The sequence below is a fragment of the Pteronotus mesoamericanus genome, unplaced genomic scaffold (genome assembly GCF_021234165.1).
Source record: "Pteronotus mesoamericanus isolate MK-2021 breed Mesoamerican mustached bat unplaced genomic scaffold, CSHL_Meso_final contig_134, whole genome shotgun sequence".
In the NCBI taxonomy this organism is placed as follows: Eukaryota; Metazoa; Chordata; class Mammalia; order Chiroptera; family Mormoopidae; genus Pteronotus; species Pteronotus mesoamericanus.
This window is the reverse complement of record NW_026555061.1, coordinates 1,840,423-1,855,008: the sequence shown is the minus strand read 5'-3', so window position 1 is coordinate 1,855,008 and position 14,586 is coordinate 1,840,423. Positions and strand designations below refer to the sequence as shown.

Sequence of the window (14,586 nt, the reverse complement as noted above, 5' to 3'; positions counted from 1 at the left end):
TAAATCACTCACAAGAGTTTCCAATTAATATAAAGATCTATATTTTTAATGTAATGTGCTAATACAACCTTACATCACTAGCATACCATGAGTCAAATTAATCTCATTGTGGACATGAGTGCTTTTCAATTATTTATTCACTCCTTCAATCTTCTACGCATTTAATGAGTATTTAATGTGGCTAATTTTGTCAAACGTCACTTAAGACACTAGAGGCTCGGTCAGTACGGAGAGGGCTGTCACAGCGTGATTCCTTCTTAGAATTTAAAAACTAATAAATAAAATATGTCTCTATGAACTGGAAGCTAAGTAGGATAAGTATGGAATAGATGACATTTTTCATACATATTAAAACACCTTGTAAGTCTCCTATGGACTCAGAAGACTCACAGATCTCTATCTGTCAAAGAGGGGAAATTCAGACCTCGTCAAAGAGACAAAAACGTAAAAGTACTCCAGGAAAAGCAATGACAACCCAGCGTTTCCCACGAAATTTCTCATTCTAGGGTATTATTTGGAATAGCACTAATGTTGCTCATAATTCCCCGAAGATGAAAGAAGCCACAGGTGCTTCAGCAGAAAAGGGGATAAATATTGCTCAGCGCCCCCAGGGGACAGACAAGTGAAAAACCAACACTGCGCTACCTGTTAGCAGAAGACCCCAAACGTGCGTTCCTTTCCACACGTGGCCATTGTGCAAAATGCTACTATACACACAGGTGTACTCACATCTCTTCTAGTCTCTGCTTCCATTTTTAGGGGGCATGTACCCAGAAGCGGACCTACCGAATCATGGGGTCCTTCTACTTCATCATTTTTGGGGGAAGCCACCATAACGGTTCTCGCAGTTTCTGCCTCCTTTTACATTCCGCCCAGCAGAGCGCAAGGCCGCCGGTCCTGCCACGGCCGCCCCAACACGCGCTATTTCCTGGACCTCCCTTCCCTTTCGCTACGCAGCCATCCGAATGGGTGTGAAGCAGGGTCTCACGGCGCTTTGGGTGCGCGCTCCCCTAATGGCGAGCGATGCGGAGCATCTTTTCCTGCGTCAATCTGGACGTCTTCTTTGAAAACGCATCGATTCAAGTCCTGTGCTTGTTTTTAAATCTGTTTTTGTGTTGAATTGTTAAGTTGCACGAGTCATTTATGTTCTGGACATGAGCCCCTTGCCAGACAGACGCTTTACAAACACTCCTTTATTTCGCGGGCTGCCCTTTCACCCTGATGGCTGTGCCCTTCGAGGCAGACACTGAATTTTTTCAGGACAAGCACCAATAATCAAAACGGGGCGGGGGGAAGGCGTCCACATTAGCTGGGCAGTGTGGGGGTGGTAAACAAAACCCTGGGCGGGGGTTAAGTGCAGACGGAGGGAGGGGTGTGTGCGGACAAAGAGAGACACGGGCCTAAGGGTGGTCCTCACAGGCCTTGGATGGCGACGCAGGGTCCTCGTCATGGCCGTAACGGGGCAATGCGAGGGAAAGGCAGAAATGTATGTTTTGACACACCCTCTCTGACATCCTTAGGGAGGGGGGATTCGAGGGGGCTCCTTTGCAAAGACCCGATTTACACCGTCACCAGGTCCGCTCCTGTGAGCCAGGACGCCTCCGCTGAAATCCACAGACGTGTCTGAAGCCTCTGGGAGGATTACTAATACGTCCATTTTAGACGGTTCTCCCACATATTTAATTGGGAAAGTAAACGTGGCTGTTGATATATGCCTTAGATAAACTTTCTAAATGAAAAACATCATGAACACTCCAAAATAAGGAGTTTTGACTGCAGCAGACCTAAGTACCCTGGACTTTTAAACCCTTAGCCTGAGCTCCATTTCTCAAACACTTATAATTGCTCCAAGATAAGGCATTCTTTTCATCACTGTTATCATTTCCTGCTCAATTGTTTTGGAAGTTTAGCAACAGCCCTCCTTCGCTGTGTCTCTGCTCAGTGTCCTCTGCTTCATGAGTCATTCTTGATACTGTTTCATGATTTACACAGATTTGAGATACGGGTGCTCTCCCTTTGCTGCATCTTGTCCACACAACGCGCACCCTTCCCAAGATATATTCCACGTTTTACCACTAGTTTTTAAACGGCGCCAAAACCAAACTGCATGTAAGTTATAGGCGATGCTGCCACAACACACTGCCACACGAGCGTGCCGAGCTCCGGGAGACACCGGCTGGCTGGACAGGCGGCAACGTCGCTGCACTGGTTATTTTAACACTGAACGAGAGACCAGGGATAGTGAAAAATCCACTCAGAATGTTTTATCAGATCTCCTTTCAAGCCTTTCGGTGACTCCAGGTGGCCCTTAAGGTCGAGTCCAAAGCCCTTCAAGGCGCCTGGAAAGGCCCCACGGGCGGTCTCTGCTCACCTGCGTGTCCTCTCCCTTGGGGACACCCCCACGAAGCCCACTGAACCCTGGGCCCCCCGCTCTCTGCCCCCCTCCTTTCTACCTAGCCAGCTCCACCTTCAGGCCTCGACTTAAACTCTACTGTCTCGGGGACCTTTCCCGCCCCCCACGAAATCAGGGCCGACGGCCACACTCATTGCCTGCGGCCCTTCCCGGTGAGCACCTTCGAACACTCTCCCCAGTGTTTCTGAGCTACGATTGGCACACAGCATTGTGCAAGCCCAGTGCGCGCTGCGCAATGATTTCCCTTCCTACGCGGTTAAACGCTTGCCACAGGGCGCCTAGTTAACGCCCATCATCTCACAGAGACAGAAAAGAAGAAAGATAAAAAAATACGTGTTTTCCTTTTGATGAGGACGCTCAGGATTTACTCTCTTGAGAACTCTCCTATTCCAGCACTGTAAAAGCAAACAAAAATATCCAAAAAACGTAGAAAATAATAAGAAAAAGGAGTGGCCGAGCATATTTACTGTCAGAACTGCCGTGCGAGCCAACTTCCTGTCAAGCGCTCCGCAGCTCGCAAGCGCCCAGCTGCTGCAGCCCGGCTTCCGGGCCGGTCCGCACGCCCGCCCCGGCTTCTCCCAGAGGAGCCGCAGCCAGCCCCGCGGCCCCGCCTTTGTTCCTGGCGCTCCGCAGGCAACAGCTGCACCCTGTCTGCTCTTGCACAGGCCCCAAAGTCAAGGACAAGGGTTCTCAAAGGTGAGCGTGCACCGGAATGACCTGGGAGCTTGTCCAAACACCGCAGGGAGCCCGGCCGCCAGGGGCTGCCAGTTCAGGAGGCCTGGGGTGCGCCCGACCTGTGACATTTCTACATTTCTACCTAGTTTCCCCAATGATGCGCAAGATCGCACTGTGAGAATCGGTGGCCTCGGCCAAGAAGCCATCCCTGCGAGGAGCCTTCCGAATCCCTGTACCCCTTCACAGCCTCGGTTCTGACAAGCCTTGTCTTGATCACCCACCGCACACGTTTCGTACGCGACTGTACACCATCAACCGCTGCGCTGTCCTAATCTGGTGACTTCTTCCCGCACCACGAGACTGTAAGTGCGTCGGTGAACACAGGCAGGACTGGCTCTGCTGCGGCTCCGTCACAGAGGGCCGGGGACATGGCGGCACAGCCAGACACGTGCCGATGCACAGGCCTCGACCGACTGGCTGAAAGCGACCGGTGTGAATTTTCCAATGTCAAGCAAACCTCATCACCTTAAAACTTTCTACTTGTTAGACACTAGGCTAGAGATGCTGAAAGAGACACAGGCAACAAATATGGAAATAATCTTATTTTCGGTTGGTTGTTGTCTATCTTCCCTATAAGAAAATGACCTTCAGAAAAGCAAGTTCACACTGGGTCGGCCAGAAAGTTCGTTTGGTTTTTTCTGTAGGACGGCTCTAGGAGTGCTTAGTTGTCTTTAACTTCATTTGAAACAACTTTGTTAGACTGTATTGTGACAGCTGTCCTATCAGCGTGCATTTTTTTAAAAATTTACCAAAATTGGCGCGTTTTGTGTAGCCACTTTAATATTGAAGATGGAAAGAAATACACAACATTTTCAGCATCTTATGCTTTCTTATTTCAAGAAAGGTAAAAACGCAACTAAAATGCAAGAAAGGAATTGTGCCGTGTATGGAGAAGGTGCTGTGACTGACCCAACATGTCAAAAGTGCTTTGCGAAGTTCCGTGCTGGAGATTTCTCGCTGGATGATGCTCCACGGTCGGGGAGACCCGCTGAAGGTAATAGTGATCAAGCTGAGACATTAATTGAAAACAATCAATGTTCTACCACACGGGCGATAGCTCATATACTCAAAATATCCAAATCAATAAAGTTATTGGTGAAAATGGAAAAATGTGTTTTTTATTTTATGGGGAAAAAAACCATCTGGCCTTTTCGGCCAACCCAATGTACTGCTTGTTCCACAGTGACATACCCATAGCAGGTACTCAGTAAGGATCTGTCTGCTGACGCACTGAGGGACTGGTGGGAGGAGCGAGGGCGGCCCAGTCACATTCCAGCTAGAACTCGCCACCCAGATCAATGTCTCTAGAAATGATTATCTGACCTTCGGTTAAGTAGCCCAGATCGGTGTTAAATATCCAGGAAGCTTTTAAGGGACAGATTTTGTTTTAAACTTAGAAATAATCATATCGCTTATCTCTCACAGGTTTTTACTTCATTTTTAAAAATCGATGTTATATTAAACTTTTAAATGTTGAAAAGAATTCTAAATAGAGGCAACTACTAGTACTAAACATTTTTATCACACGTACAATCAGTAAATAGAACTTTTATAAAAAGAAACACTAATTAAAACAAAGTATCTTCAAAAATCCATAGATCACAACATTTTCACCAGCTGGAACCCCTCAGAAACAAAATTTTGCTTAGGACATACGCTAACAATGGAAGTAACAGCTACCACCGATACTCCAAACACTGCCTCAGAAATCAGTCTGTAACAAAGCTATCATATTTATTTGAATTAGTTTCATAATCACGAACAAAATGGGTGATGATCAGACTTAATCTTTCAATTAATCATCAAAATCCCAATCAACTCAGTCAGACTGCAACAAAGCCTTCGTCAAAAGCACAAGCCACTTCCACGGCCTGCTCAGACACTCCCAGAAAGAACACGGTAACCCTGCAGCTTTACAATAAAATGAACAGTCACCAAAACTAACGGAATACACCAGATGACTTTACAAATGAATTAAGTCAGCTTTACCCCCTTCTAGTTACCAGATGGTAAACTCACGTTCGCGTTTAATGCAGACGAAGCATTCAGCGCGTATTCTGGTTGGCATTACAAAAAAATAAAAGAAGAGATGGAAGTTCTGTGTGAGACTGTAATTTCAATACCCGAAGTAGCAATACCTTAAAGTCTAAGTCAACCATTTCAACCGTGTGTTTTTCTTACGGTGATATCACTGATAGTCGCGGCAGCTTCCGTTAGCGTCCTCCTTACAAAGGCTTTCTAAGAGGGAGCGCTTCAGCCAGCTCACCCCTGCCCCGCTACATACATACACCAGCATAAAGGCGTCTGTCGGGTACTAAGCAGAACAGAGGCTATTTAATCTGCATTTCAGGAGGCACATTTTAAATCCCACTACTTCCGAGTATGAAATATCTAAGAGTTTTATTTGAATGAAAACTAAATCCCATTTTTAGGATCATGGACAGGCAAGAAATATGTAGTATACACATTCTTTAAGAAAAAAAGAATCTACTCATGTGTTTGATGAAAAATATTTAAGGCAGCTGAAATCACCAATATTTTCATTATTAACTATTTGGCACATAATTTCACCAATAGCTACGTTGTCTGCTGCTGAATATTTTAAACATGGAAATATAATAAAAATTATTGGCCATAAGCCATGGCATTGCTGCGCACAATTTTTAGATAATTTGAGTTTAATCAATCACCCTCTCGAGTACCAGATATCTTCCCTTTCAAAAGTGAATATCACAGTTACATTTTTAAAAATTAATTCACATACTTTTAATATTACTCTAATGCCAAAAAATATTGATTATAGATACACTGACTTCCGATGTTCTCCCTTCTTCATGCATCCTTTTGAATACTACTCTACTCCCAACTAATCGTCACCCACACAGAAGCCCGAAGGGGACAGAGCTGAGAGGGGGGCACCGTGGTCCCCCCGCCCAGCACTGAGGTGCGCAGGGCACCAGGCTGGACCGCTGTGTTCCGCCTCCGAATGTCCTCCCAAGAAATGCACGGTGGGACCTGCATCGTATCCTAATTCTTACCTCCTAATTTTATACTTATACTTTGCTATGTGTAGAGATGTTGGAGAGTTTAGTAATCCGAATGTTGATGAGTACCAGTCGGGCTGGTCAAATTTACTTTGGATAAAAAGTAGCCTGAAAATATAATAGTGAAATAAATCATGACCTAGGTAATTTCCTTTCTTTCCTAAGCTTTTCCCAAACGTAAGTATGGTTGTAAGGGCATACAGGCCTCAGTGGTTTCTGAGGAAATGCCCATATATTTTCTAAATGACTCTTTCAGGTTCTATAAAAAAATGCTGTCTCCAGTCGAAAACAGATTGTTCGGAATTTAGGATCAGAAGTCATCCTTCAAAAGGCAATTTGCCCTGAAAGTGCAGATAGAGCTTCCTGCACCTGAAATGCAAATGATACGAAAGCAGTGCCATTAAACGGAAATCCAGAACAGTGAACTCTTTGAAATGCCGTCCCCGAGGACATGGGCACGCGGTGGTCCGCCTTTCCCCAGCCCCTCCTCCGTCAACACCACGCTGCAAGGGACTCACTGCCGTCCCGGTCCCTCCAGGGGGCCACGCGGGCTCCTGGACTCTGACACTGGACTGTGTCTAGCCTCCCTGTCAGGCTAACTAGAAGGAGGCAGAAACTTCTAACTCTTCTACTTGTCAGAGCTGCAAATGCCTTACAAACTTAATAGCCCAGCATGTGAACAGCGCTTTACACATTGTTGAATAAATGAAATGGCAAGGCCCCTTGATATATTTAAGAATGTATGTTCTGGCCCTGGCTGGTGTGGCTCTGTGAATGAACGGCGACCTATGAACCAAAGAGTCGCCGGTTCGATTCCCAGTCAGGGCACATGTCTGGGTGGCGGGCCAGGTCCCCAGTAGGGGGGACGCACAAGAGATGACCACACATGGGTGTTTCTCTCCCCCTCTTCCTCCTTCCTTCCCCCTCTCTCTAAAAACGAATAAATACAAATCTTTTAAAAAAAAATACCTTTTATAAAAAAAAATGTTCTAAAATTCATTCCCTCTAGAAGCTTCTAAATGAGTGGGGGCGGGGGGTGTTACGGAACGCATCCCGGCGCCTGTGCCGGGCGCAGTATGATGACCACGTATAGCGACCAGCGTCCCCCGGGCTCGCTTGCAGTCCTAGACTCTACCTACTGCAGTCACTCGCTGGCTTCCTCGCTCATTCACTGTCCTCTCACAGACCCCGCCCTCCGTGTCAGCTCTGCGGTTCGGTGAGGGACAGGGAGCAGCCACCACGCCCCGGGCCCACGCCCTCCGCCGCCCACGCAGGCCCCGTGCTGTCCAGCGAGGCCATCGCGAGCCAGAGGCTGGCCCTCGGGCTCCCGGCAGCCTCCGCACCTGCGCAGCGGCCAGGCCTCTCTCTGCCGGGCCTCCCGAGGGCCCGAGGGACAGGGCGCCCGGGGAGAGCCGTGGGAGCGCAGCTGCTCTGGGGTTGCTGCCCCAGGCACCCGCCAGGGCCCCCTGGCGCAGGGTCCGGCCCCGGGTGCCCGCCCACGAGCGAGGCGCTCCAGGGAACACCGACTGGACCAAGGAAAGCTGGCTTTGATGGCAGCATGACGTCACCGCTCAAAACTCTGGCCAGCAGAACGCTGGCCCTGTTAAAAGCGCATGTAATTTGAAATTTAAATCACCATCCCTTTAGTCACTTTAAAGGGCGGGTGTCTAGAGCTGCTCTTCCTCTGGGCAGGATGGGCCACGCACGCGCGATTTCCCCGCCCAGCAGGTCACGCCCCTCGGAGGCTGCCGTGCTGGCGGTTAGGAAATCAAAATAAGCATTTATTATTTATTAGTGTTTAGAAAGTATACGTGCATGCATGTACTTTTTTCCTGGCACAGCTCTCCCTACTTCATTTCCTTTTACTAAACTGACACAAACGGACCCCTCTGCGTAGACCTGTCTCTCTGTCCACACCCCGGCCTCCCAGACCTTCCGCCTGGCGCGCGCTCAGCGCCTGGGTCCGCACGGGCGACAGAGACGCTCCCTGAAAATCCTCTCTGTGACACTGTCCCCCTGGAGAGGCGGTCCCCGGACGGACCTGGGGGAGGAATAGGGGCTGCCCGAGGGGAATGCAGGGCGTGCAAAACGCGGAAGAGGGGGAGGACAGAAAGAGAGCGCCCCAGCGGACTGCACGGAGCGGGGCGCGGTTGGCTCCGGGCGGCCGTGGGCCCAGCCCCCTGGTAAGAGGAGGCCAAAGGCTCCTCGCAGGGCGCAGACGCGGAACCGAAGGTCCCTTTTCCCACGCCCTGACTCTCAACGCTCACGTCCCTGTTCACCGCTGGTGTCTGGGGAGACGCGGCTGCCCCGGGCCAACCTGCCGCCCCCCAACTGGGAAGCCGCAGGGGCGCGTCCCAGGCAGCCTCCCCGTTCTGGGCCTCGTCCCAGGTCCCAGCCCCCAGCCCTTCAGCAGGGGCCTCTCCTCACAGGGACACGTTCTCCTCCCAGCCCAGCTGGGTGCTGCTTCCGTAACACCTGCTAATACTGTGTCATACCTCTAGGGTAGCAATAGCAGTACTGATATTTTAGTATTAGTTTTTAATATTCACATATTATTACACTCCATTTCATTACTTATATGTGCATTATTGTAATTCTATTTATTTATATAATACTAATATTAAGATACTAAATTAATCTTCTTAATATTCCAAAATACTCTAATAACTATGTAGCTTGAGTGTGTATATGAAACAGCTGGAAAGCGTTTTTTGATTGGCTGACACACAGAACAGGTTTGGGTGCCGGGGAGATGGGTTCACAGCGATTTCGGGGCTCGCTCCCACTGAACCCCTAAAACCGTACACAGAATTTTCGTTTTCTAAGACCTTCATCCAATTTCATTTGTCACATATATCGCTATCCCTGCACAACATTTGTATCCATCAGTACCTCGCAAACTGAAATCTGCCTCTTTACGCGCCTTAAGCGCGGCACAGCCACACGCTTCGAAGCGCCACGCGTCGCATTCGAGCGCGCGGGGCTCTACCAGGGAGACGGGCCGTGGCAGCCTCGTCCCGGCGTCCAACTGTTCGGACGAGAACGGGCCTGACTCTCGGATTTCTCTCTCCCTCTTCCCCTCCCCCCGCGGTCACGCGCGCGTGCTCATGCCCTTGCGCTTTCACAGCTATTTTCTGTTTCACTGTCAAAAGCTCTCTTTTTAAAAGTGAAATAAGCCACTCAGAGAAAGAAAATACCTTATGACTTCACTTGCATGCGGAATCTAATGAACATAATCAACAACAACAACAACAAAAAAAAACCCCCACAGAAAACAGACTCACAGACACAGAGAACAGACTGGCAGCTGTCGGGGGCGGGGGTTGGGGGCTGGGGAGAGGTGACAGTATGAAGCGAAAACATTAATTTAAAGAGTAAATAAAAGGTTTACTTCTTTTTTATTATAAATATCACATAAGGAATTAGGAAAACTTTCAAAACTAGAGTAAGGAAAATCAGCGCCAAGCAACACGCTAGCAGCGCGCTTCTAACAACACAGCGTTTCAGCGAAGACGATTTTCAACTTCAAATGCAGCACTTCTGCTGCGCTAAACAAATTTCCAGAAAAACAGTATATATTTTACTGTTTTTAATATAAAAGGTCTTCATCTCGTTGAAACTATATTTAAAATTAAGTTCTCCTCTAAAACAACGTTCTTACAAATGTTGGGCCGAACGTAATTCCCTTAAAAACGGAAGTACCCCACAATATTCAAGCCTTATAATATGTATTCCCATATGCATTCAGCCTGGCGGGCAAGGCATCTGACTAAACCTCCCTCCAGCCCACGTTCCTTTTTTCATCAACAGAACTGCTCTTCCACGTACACACACGAGTGGAAAGCTCAATGCAAAGTCGACAGGCCTTTTCCTACGGAGCACATGTAAAAATTGTTTGAAGACTTCTTCTGGCAAAATATATTACCATAAATAAAGCTCTGCAATATAAAGATTATTTCTGGAATCATGAATCATAATCATTAAATACAACCAAGTCCAATATGGCGTTTTCAATGTATTTAAATTTTCAAGACTTATTTGCCAAGGCTTATTTTTAGTCAAGGCTCTTTCTTTTGTGCGTAGTCTCCTTCATTCTCACTTTATCTCTCTAAGCAGAATAAAACTGTCACAAAACTAAAATGCTAGCATCTGTCGGCTTCATTCCCACTTCCGAGTGCGGCAGGGACACCGGGCTCTGTCCCCCCAGGCAGCGCGCCGCCCGCCGGCCCGGCCCGCGCGAGCTCTTACCTTCGGGTTTGCTGTTCTTCCGCTTGAGCCACTTCTCCACTGTCTCTGCGCTAACACTTTCAGAAACAAATTCATCTAATACCTGGGGGTGAAGAGAAAGATAGGCCTTCACTTTTTCATCTGTCAAACCTGTAAAAGAATTGAAAAGAATAAAGATATCATTATACTGACCGACTTAAAATGCAAGTATAAAAAGAAGAGAAAGCCGCGCGCGCGTGCGCACCATGGAGCGCCATTCGGCCGCAAAGGAACGGCGGCCGCCTGACACAGGCCGCGTCGGGGAGGGTCCCTAAAACAAGGACAGCAGGACAGACGAGGGCAAGGGGCAAATCTTCCATGGCTCCACTTACATGAAACGTCTAGGAAAAGCAAACTCATGGAGACAAAGTGGAGGAAGGGTTTCCAGGGATGCGGGCAGAGAATGGGAAGTTACTGCTTAATGGGTGCAGTTTCTATTTTGAGTGAAGCCGTATTTTGGAAGTGGACGACATGATGGGTGTGTGCGTTGTGAGTATAACGAAGCCCCTGAACTGTACACTCAAAATGGCTAAAATGGCCATTTTCTGTTACATACATTACCACTATAAAAATTAGTAAAAACAGAAGTTAGAACGTCAGCGATTTGAAACAACAGATGGTACATCAAGAAACAGCCGCTTCCCACCAGTAGATTCCAACCTCACATCTGGGCTGAGGCCGCCTTCCAGATGTGCCGTCACGCCCCACAAAGCGCTTATTTGTTGTGCGCAAACAGCTACCACAGATCGAACACTCAAGGCAAATGAAACTCTAGCAACAGTACGAAACAGAAAAATGTACCACTGGTACCTTTTAGGTCCTGAAGAATGTTCAATAAGTTCTTATCGCTTATTATTTACAACACAAATTCTACTTTTGCTCAGAGGCACTAAATCCCATGACTGTTGGTTCAGAATAATCTTGAATTTGTTCATTGATATTCTATGCACGCAGTCTGTTTCCCCAAAATAATTTTTGTAGTCTACTGATAACTGTACTTGAACAGACATAGGCTTTTCAGAGTACCTTTAAATAGTCTCGTGTTGAATAGGTAAAATTCTGCTTTGCACTGGGCGCTTCACGTGCGTACCCCACAGATTATGGACAATTACCGCTTGGCGAAGCCTGCTGTTTCTACTACCGTATCCGCCCCATAAATTATTCAACCAACTACCACCTTAGGGATGGTCCAGTGAAAAAGACAACAGGAAATTCTACTTCAAAATGCAGAAAGAAACAAAGGGAGCAAATCTTTATGACGCCAGGACACAGACCGCACGTGTCCCCCGAGACAAGGCCCAGAGCCCGGCGTCAGGGCCACAGGGACAAAGTCACGGCCGCTCGGACTCCACAGCGGAAGGGAGTGCCTGAGAAGGCCGGCGCACCCCCACCCGCCGCGAACTCAGTCCGTAAGCAGCCCCCTTCACCAGTGGGTGAGGGGCGGTGTGGCGGTGGAGAAATAGAGACCTCCAGAGACCCAGGGGCTACTTGTAACGGCTCTTTCTCCCTGAGACCCCGTCTGTGTTCACCCTGCCAATTCTATCTGCAAAATTCCACAAGGTGTTGAGCACAAGAGGCTCGTTCAAGCAGGAGAGGACGCCATGCAGAGCCCGCGAGGCCCCGGCAGGGCGAGTGCAGGGGCTGGGGAGCTGGCAGCCGGCTCGGCCTTCGCCAGGCGGGCGGCGCACAAGCCACGCTCTTCGATTATTCCCCACAGGGCAGCTGCCTGATACTTGATTCCTCCCGGAACCTCCTTCCGTCACTTCTGCGGGGCCGCACGGCGCAGGCCTCACCCTGACTTCCTCTCGGCGCGTTACTGCTGCATCCTCTTCACTTATCGACGATGATGGCGGCAAAATCTGAATCGGGAGCCTTAATGGACGTTTGAACTCTAGTCCCTGGATATTCCTCCACCGCCTCGAGCTCCATCTTGACTCAAATCTAAGTGATTCATCTCCTGCCACTTCTTCCCAAAGTGATTTTAACTCTCAACTTCCCTTTTACTGTTACTCTCCATTTTCTCAGAAACCCAGGCTGAAAATATAAAGTCATAATTGACTCATCCCTCCTTGTCATCTCATTTCATCTCAGCGTGTTATTATACAAGTCTTATTTGCCAAATTACAAAATTGCATATCTGACAAAATATACAAAGAATGCTTAAAACTCAACATGAAGAAAAACAACCCAATTAGAGATGAGTCAAAGATCTAAACAGATACTTTCCTGAAGAAGATAAAGGTATGGCAAATAAGCATATGAAAAGATGCTCAATTTTCATTAATGAGCTGAAGGCAAAATAAAAAAATGCGATTTCACTACGTACCTATTAGAATGGCGGTAATTAAAGAAGCCGAGTATCAGTTGTTGGTAAGGAAGCAGAGCAACGAGAATTCTCATTCACTGACAGTAGGAATGCAAAATAGTGGTCGCGGTGGAAGACTTTTTGGCAACGTCTTACAAAGCCTTTATCACTATATATAACTATAGCTTTTCCCTATGACCCAGCAGTCACACTGCTAGGTAATTACCCAACTGATATGAAGACTTGTGTCCACACAGAAACCCCCATCTATAGCAGCTCTCCTCGTCATCAATCACCCAAGGTGGCAACCACCGAGGAGCCCAGCAGCGGGCAAGTGGGTACGCAAGCCGCGGCATGTCCCTGTGACTCCATACGGTTTAGCAATAAAACGAAAGGAGCTCACCAGCCATAAAAGGCATGGGTGAGTCTAAAACGCACGCCGCTCCGTGCGAAGCCTGAGAAGGCCGCCTATCGTATAAGGCTGATTGCGCCGCGTCCTGGGGAAAGCAACGCGCTACGGAGACGAAGAGCGCGCAGAGCCGGGGCCGCCAGGCTCGAAGCGGAGGGCGGAGGACTGGATGGGGCCCCTTGCAGGGGGAGGCCGTGCTGTATGACACCGGAACGCGGAACGCGTGACACTGCGCGTGTGGCACGCACCCCGGAGCTTCGCGGCACAAAAGGAGACGTCAACGGGCGCCCATGTTAAAACCTCCGGGAGGTGGGGCTGCCCCAGGCCAGGCCTCAGGACGTGACAGAATGACGAGGTCGCGCGAAGCAGCCTCGCTGAAGGGAAGCCCCTCGTGGAGAAGGCGCTGCCCTGCATGACGCCGGGGGCGGGGGCGGGGGCGCCTGGGAGACCCGCGGCCGAGGGGCCGCACGCCAGCGGGTCAAGTTGGCGTCCCGGGGCTCCAGCCCCGTAATTCTGACACCGCTACCCATGGACACAGGAGCCAGACAGGGCAATAAGGGGAAGGTGGGAATGAGGTTCCTCAGTGGTAGACCCCGTGGGGCGTTACATACAAGCAAGAGAAAAGTCTAGAATGATCTACGTGGAAATAGCTGAATTAGAGTGTGAGACGTCAGTATGGTCACATGCTTAGCTGACGGTAGATACAAACGGTCCCACACAGAAACACTGGGAGATACGTGTTCACACTTAGGTTACTCTGTGCACATATATTTACTTGCTTCGCCAGCTGCGAAGGCCTAGAAGTGACGCTATCCCAGTGCCAACAAGCACACGCCGCACCCCGGTCTTGGCTTCTAATGCCATTCCTTTCCAATAAAAGGAAACGCTCCCTGGAGAAGCGGCTGATGGTAGGACAGGAGCGGAAGCACCTGTAGAACGAGTTCAGGTCACCCTGTACTCCGCCAGACGGCACGGAAGTGAGAAACGCGCGTATGCACACAGCACGGGGAGTCACGGGCGTGGCCAAAGGCACAGTTGCTGATTGAAAGAGCTCCCTGTGGTTCAAAGCTGGGACAATTTGAGTAACAAAAGAAAGCAGAACTGGGTTATTACACAAAGAATGTCCATGCTATGGCCTGAAGGTCTGCGCCCCCTCCAAAAAAGTCACGTGTTAAGATTCTAATCCCCAGCCCTGGCCGGTGTGGCTCAGTGGACTGAGCACCGGCCTGCAAATCGAAGGGTCGCCAGTTCAATTCCCAGTCAGGGCACAGGCCTGGGTTGCAGGCCAGGGCCCCAGTAGGGGGCATGTGAGAGGCAACCACACGTGGATGTTTCTCTCCCTCTCTTTCTCCTTCCTTTCCCCTCTCTAAAAGTAAATAAATAAAAATCTAAGAAAACCCCACACATTTAAAAA

At 49.0% G+C, this 14,586-nt stretch overlaps 1 protein-coding gene across 2 annotated transcripts in view; it reads right to left on the bottom strand.

Annotated features, from left to right (window-relative positions):
* The window catches only part of PDE10A (phosphodiesterase 10A), a 163,514-nt gene that overhangs the window by 71,440 nt on the left and 77,488 nt on the right, over positions 1-14,586 (bottom strand). For both annotated transcript variants that reach the window (XM_054595337.1, XM_054595326.1), the window contains one exon: positions 10,441-10,569. In XM_054595337.1, the coding sequence (XP_054451312.1) occupies positions 10,441-10,569 (129 nt within the window). The remainder of the gene's footprint in view (positions 1-10,440; positions 10,570-14,586) is intronic.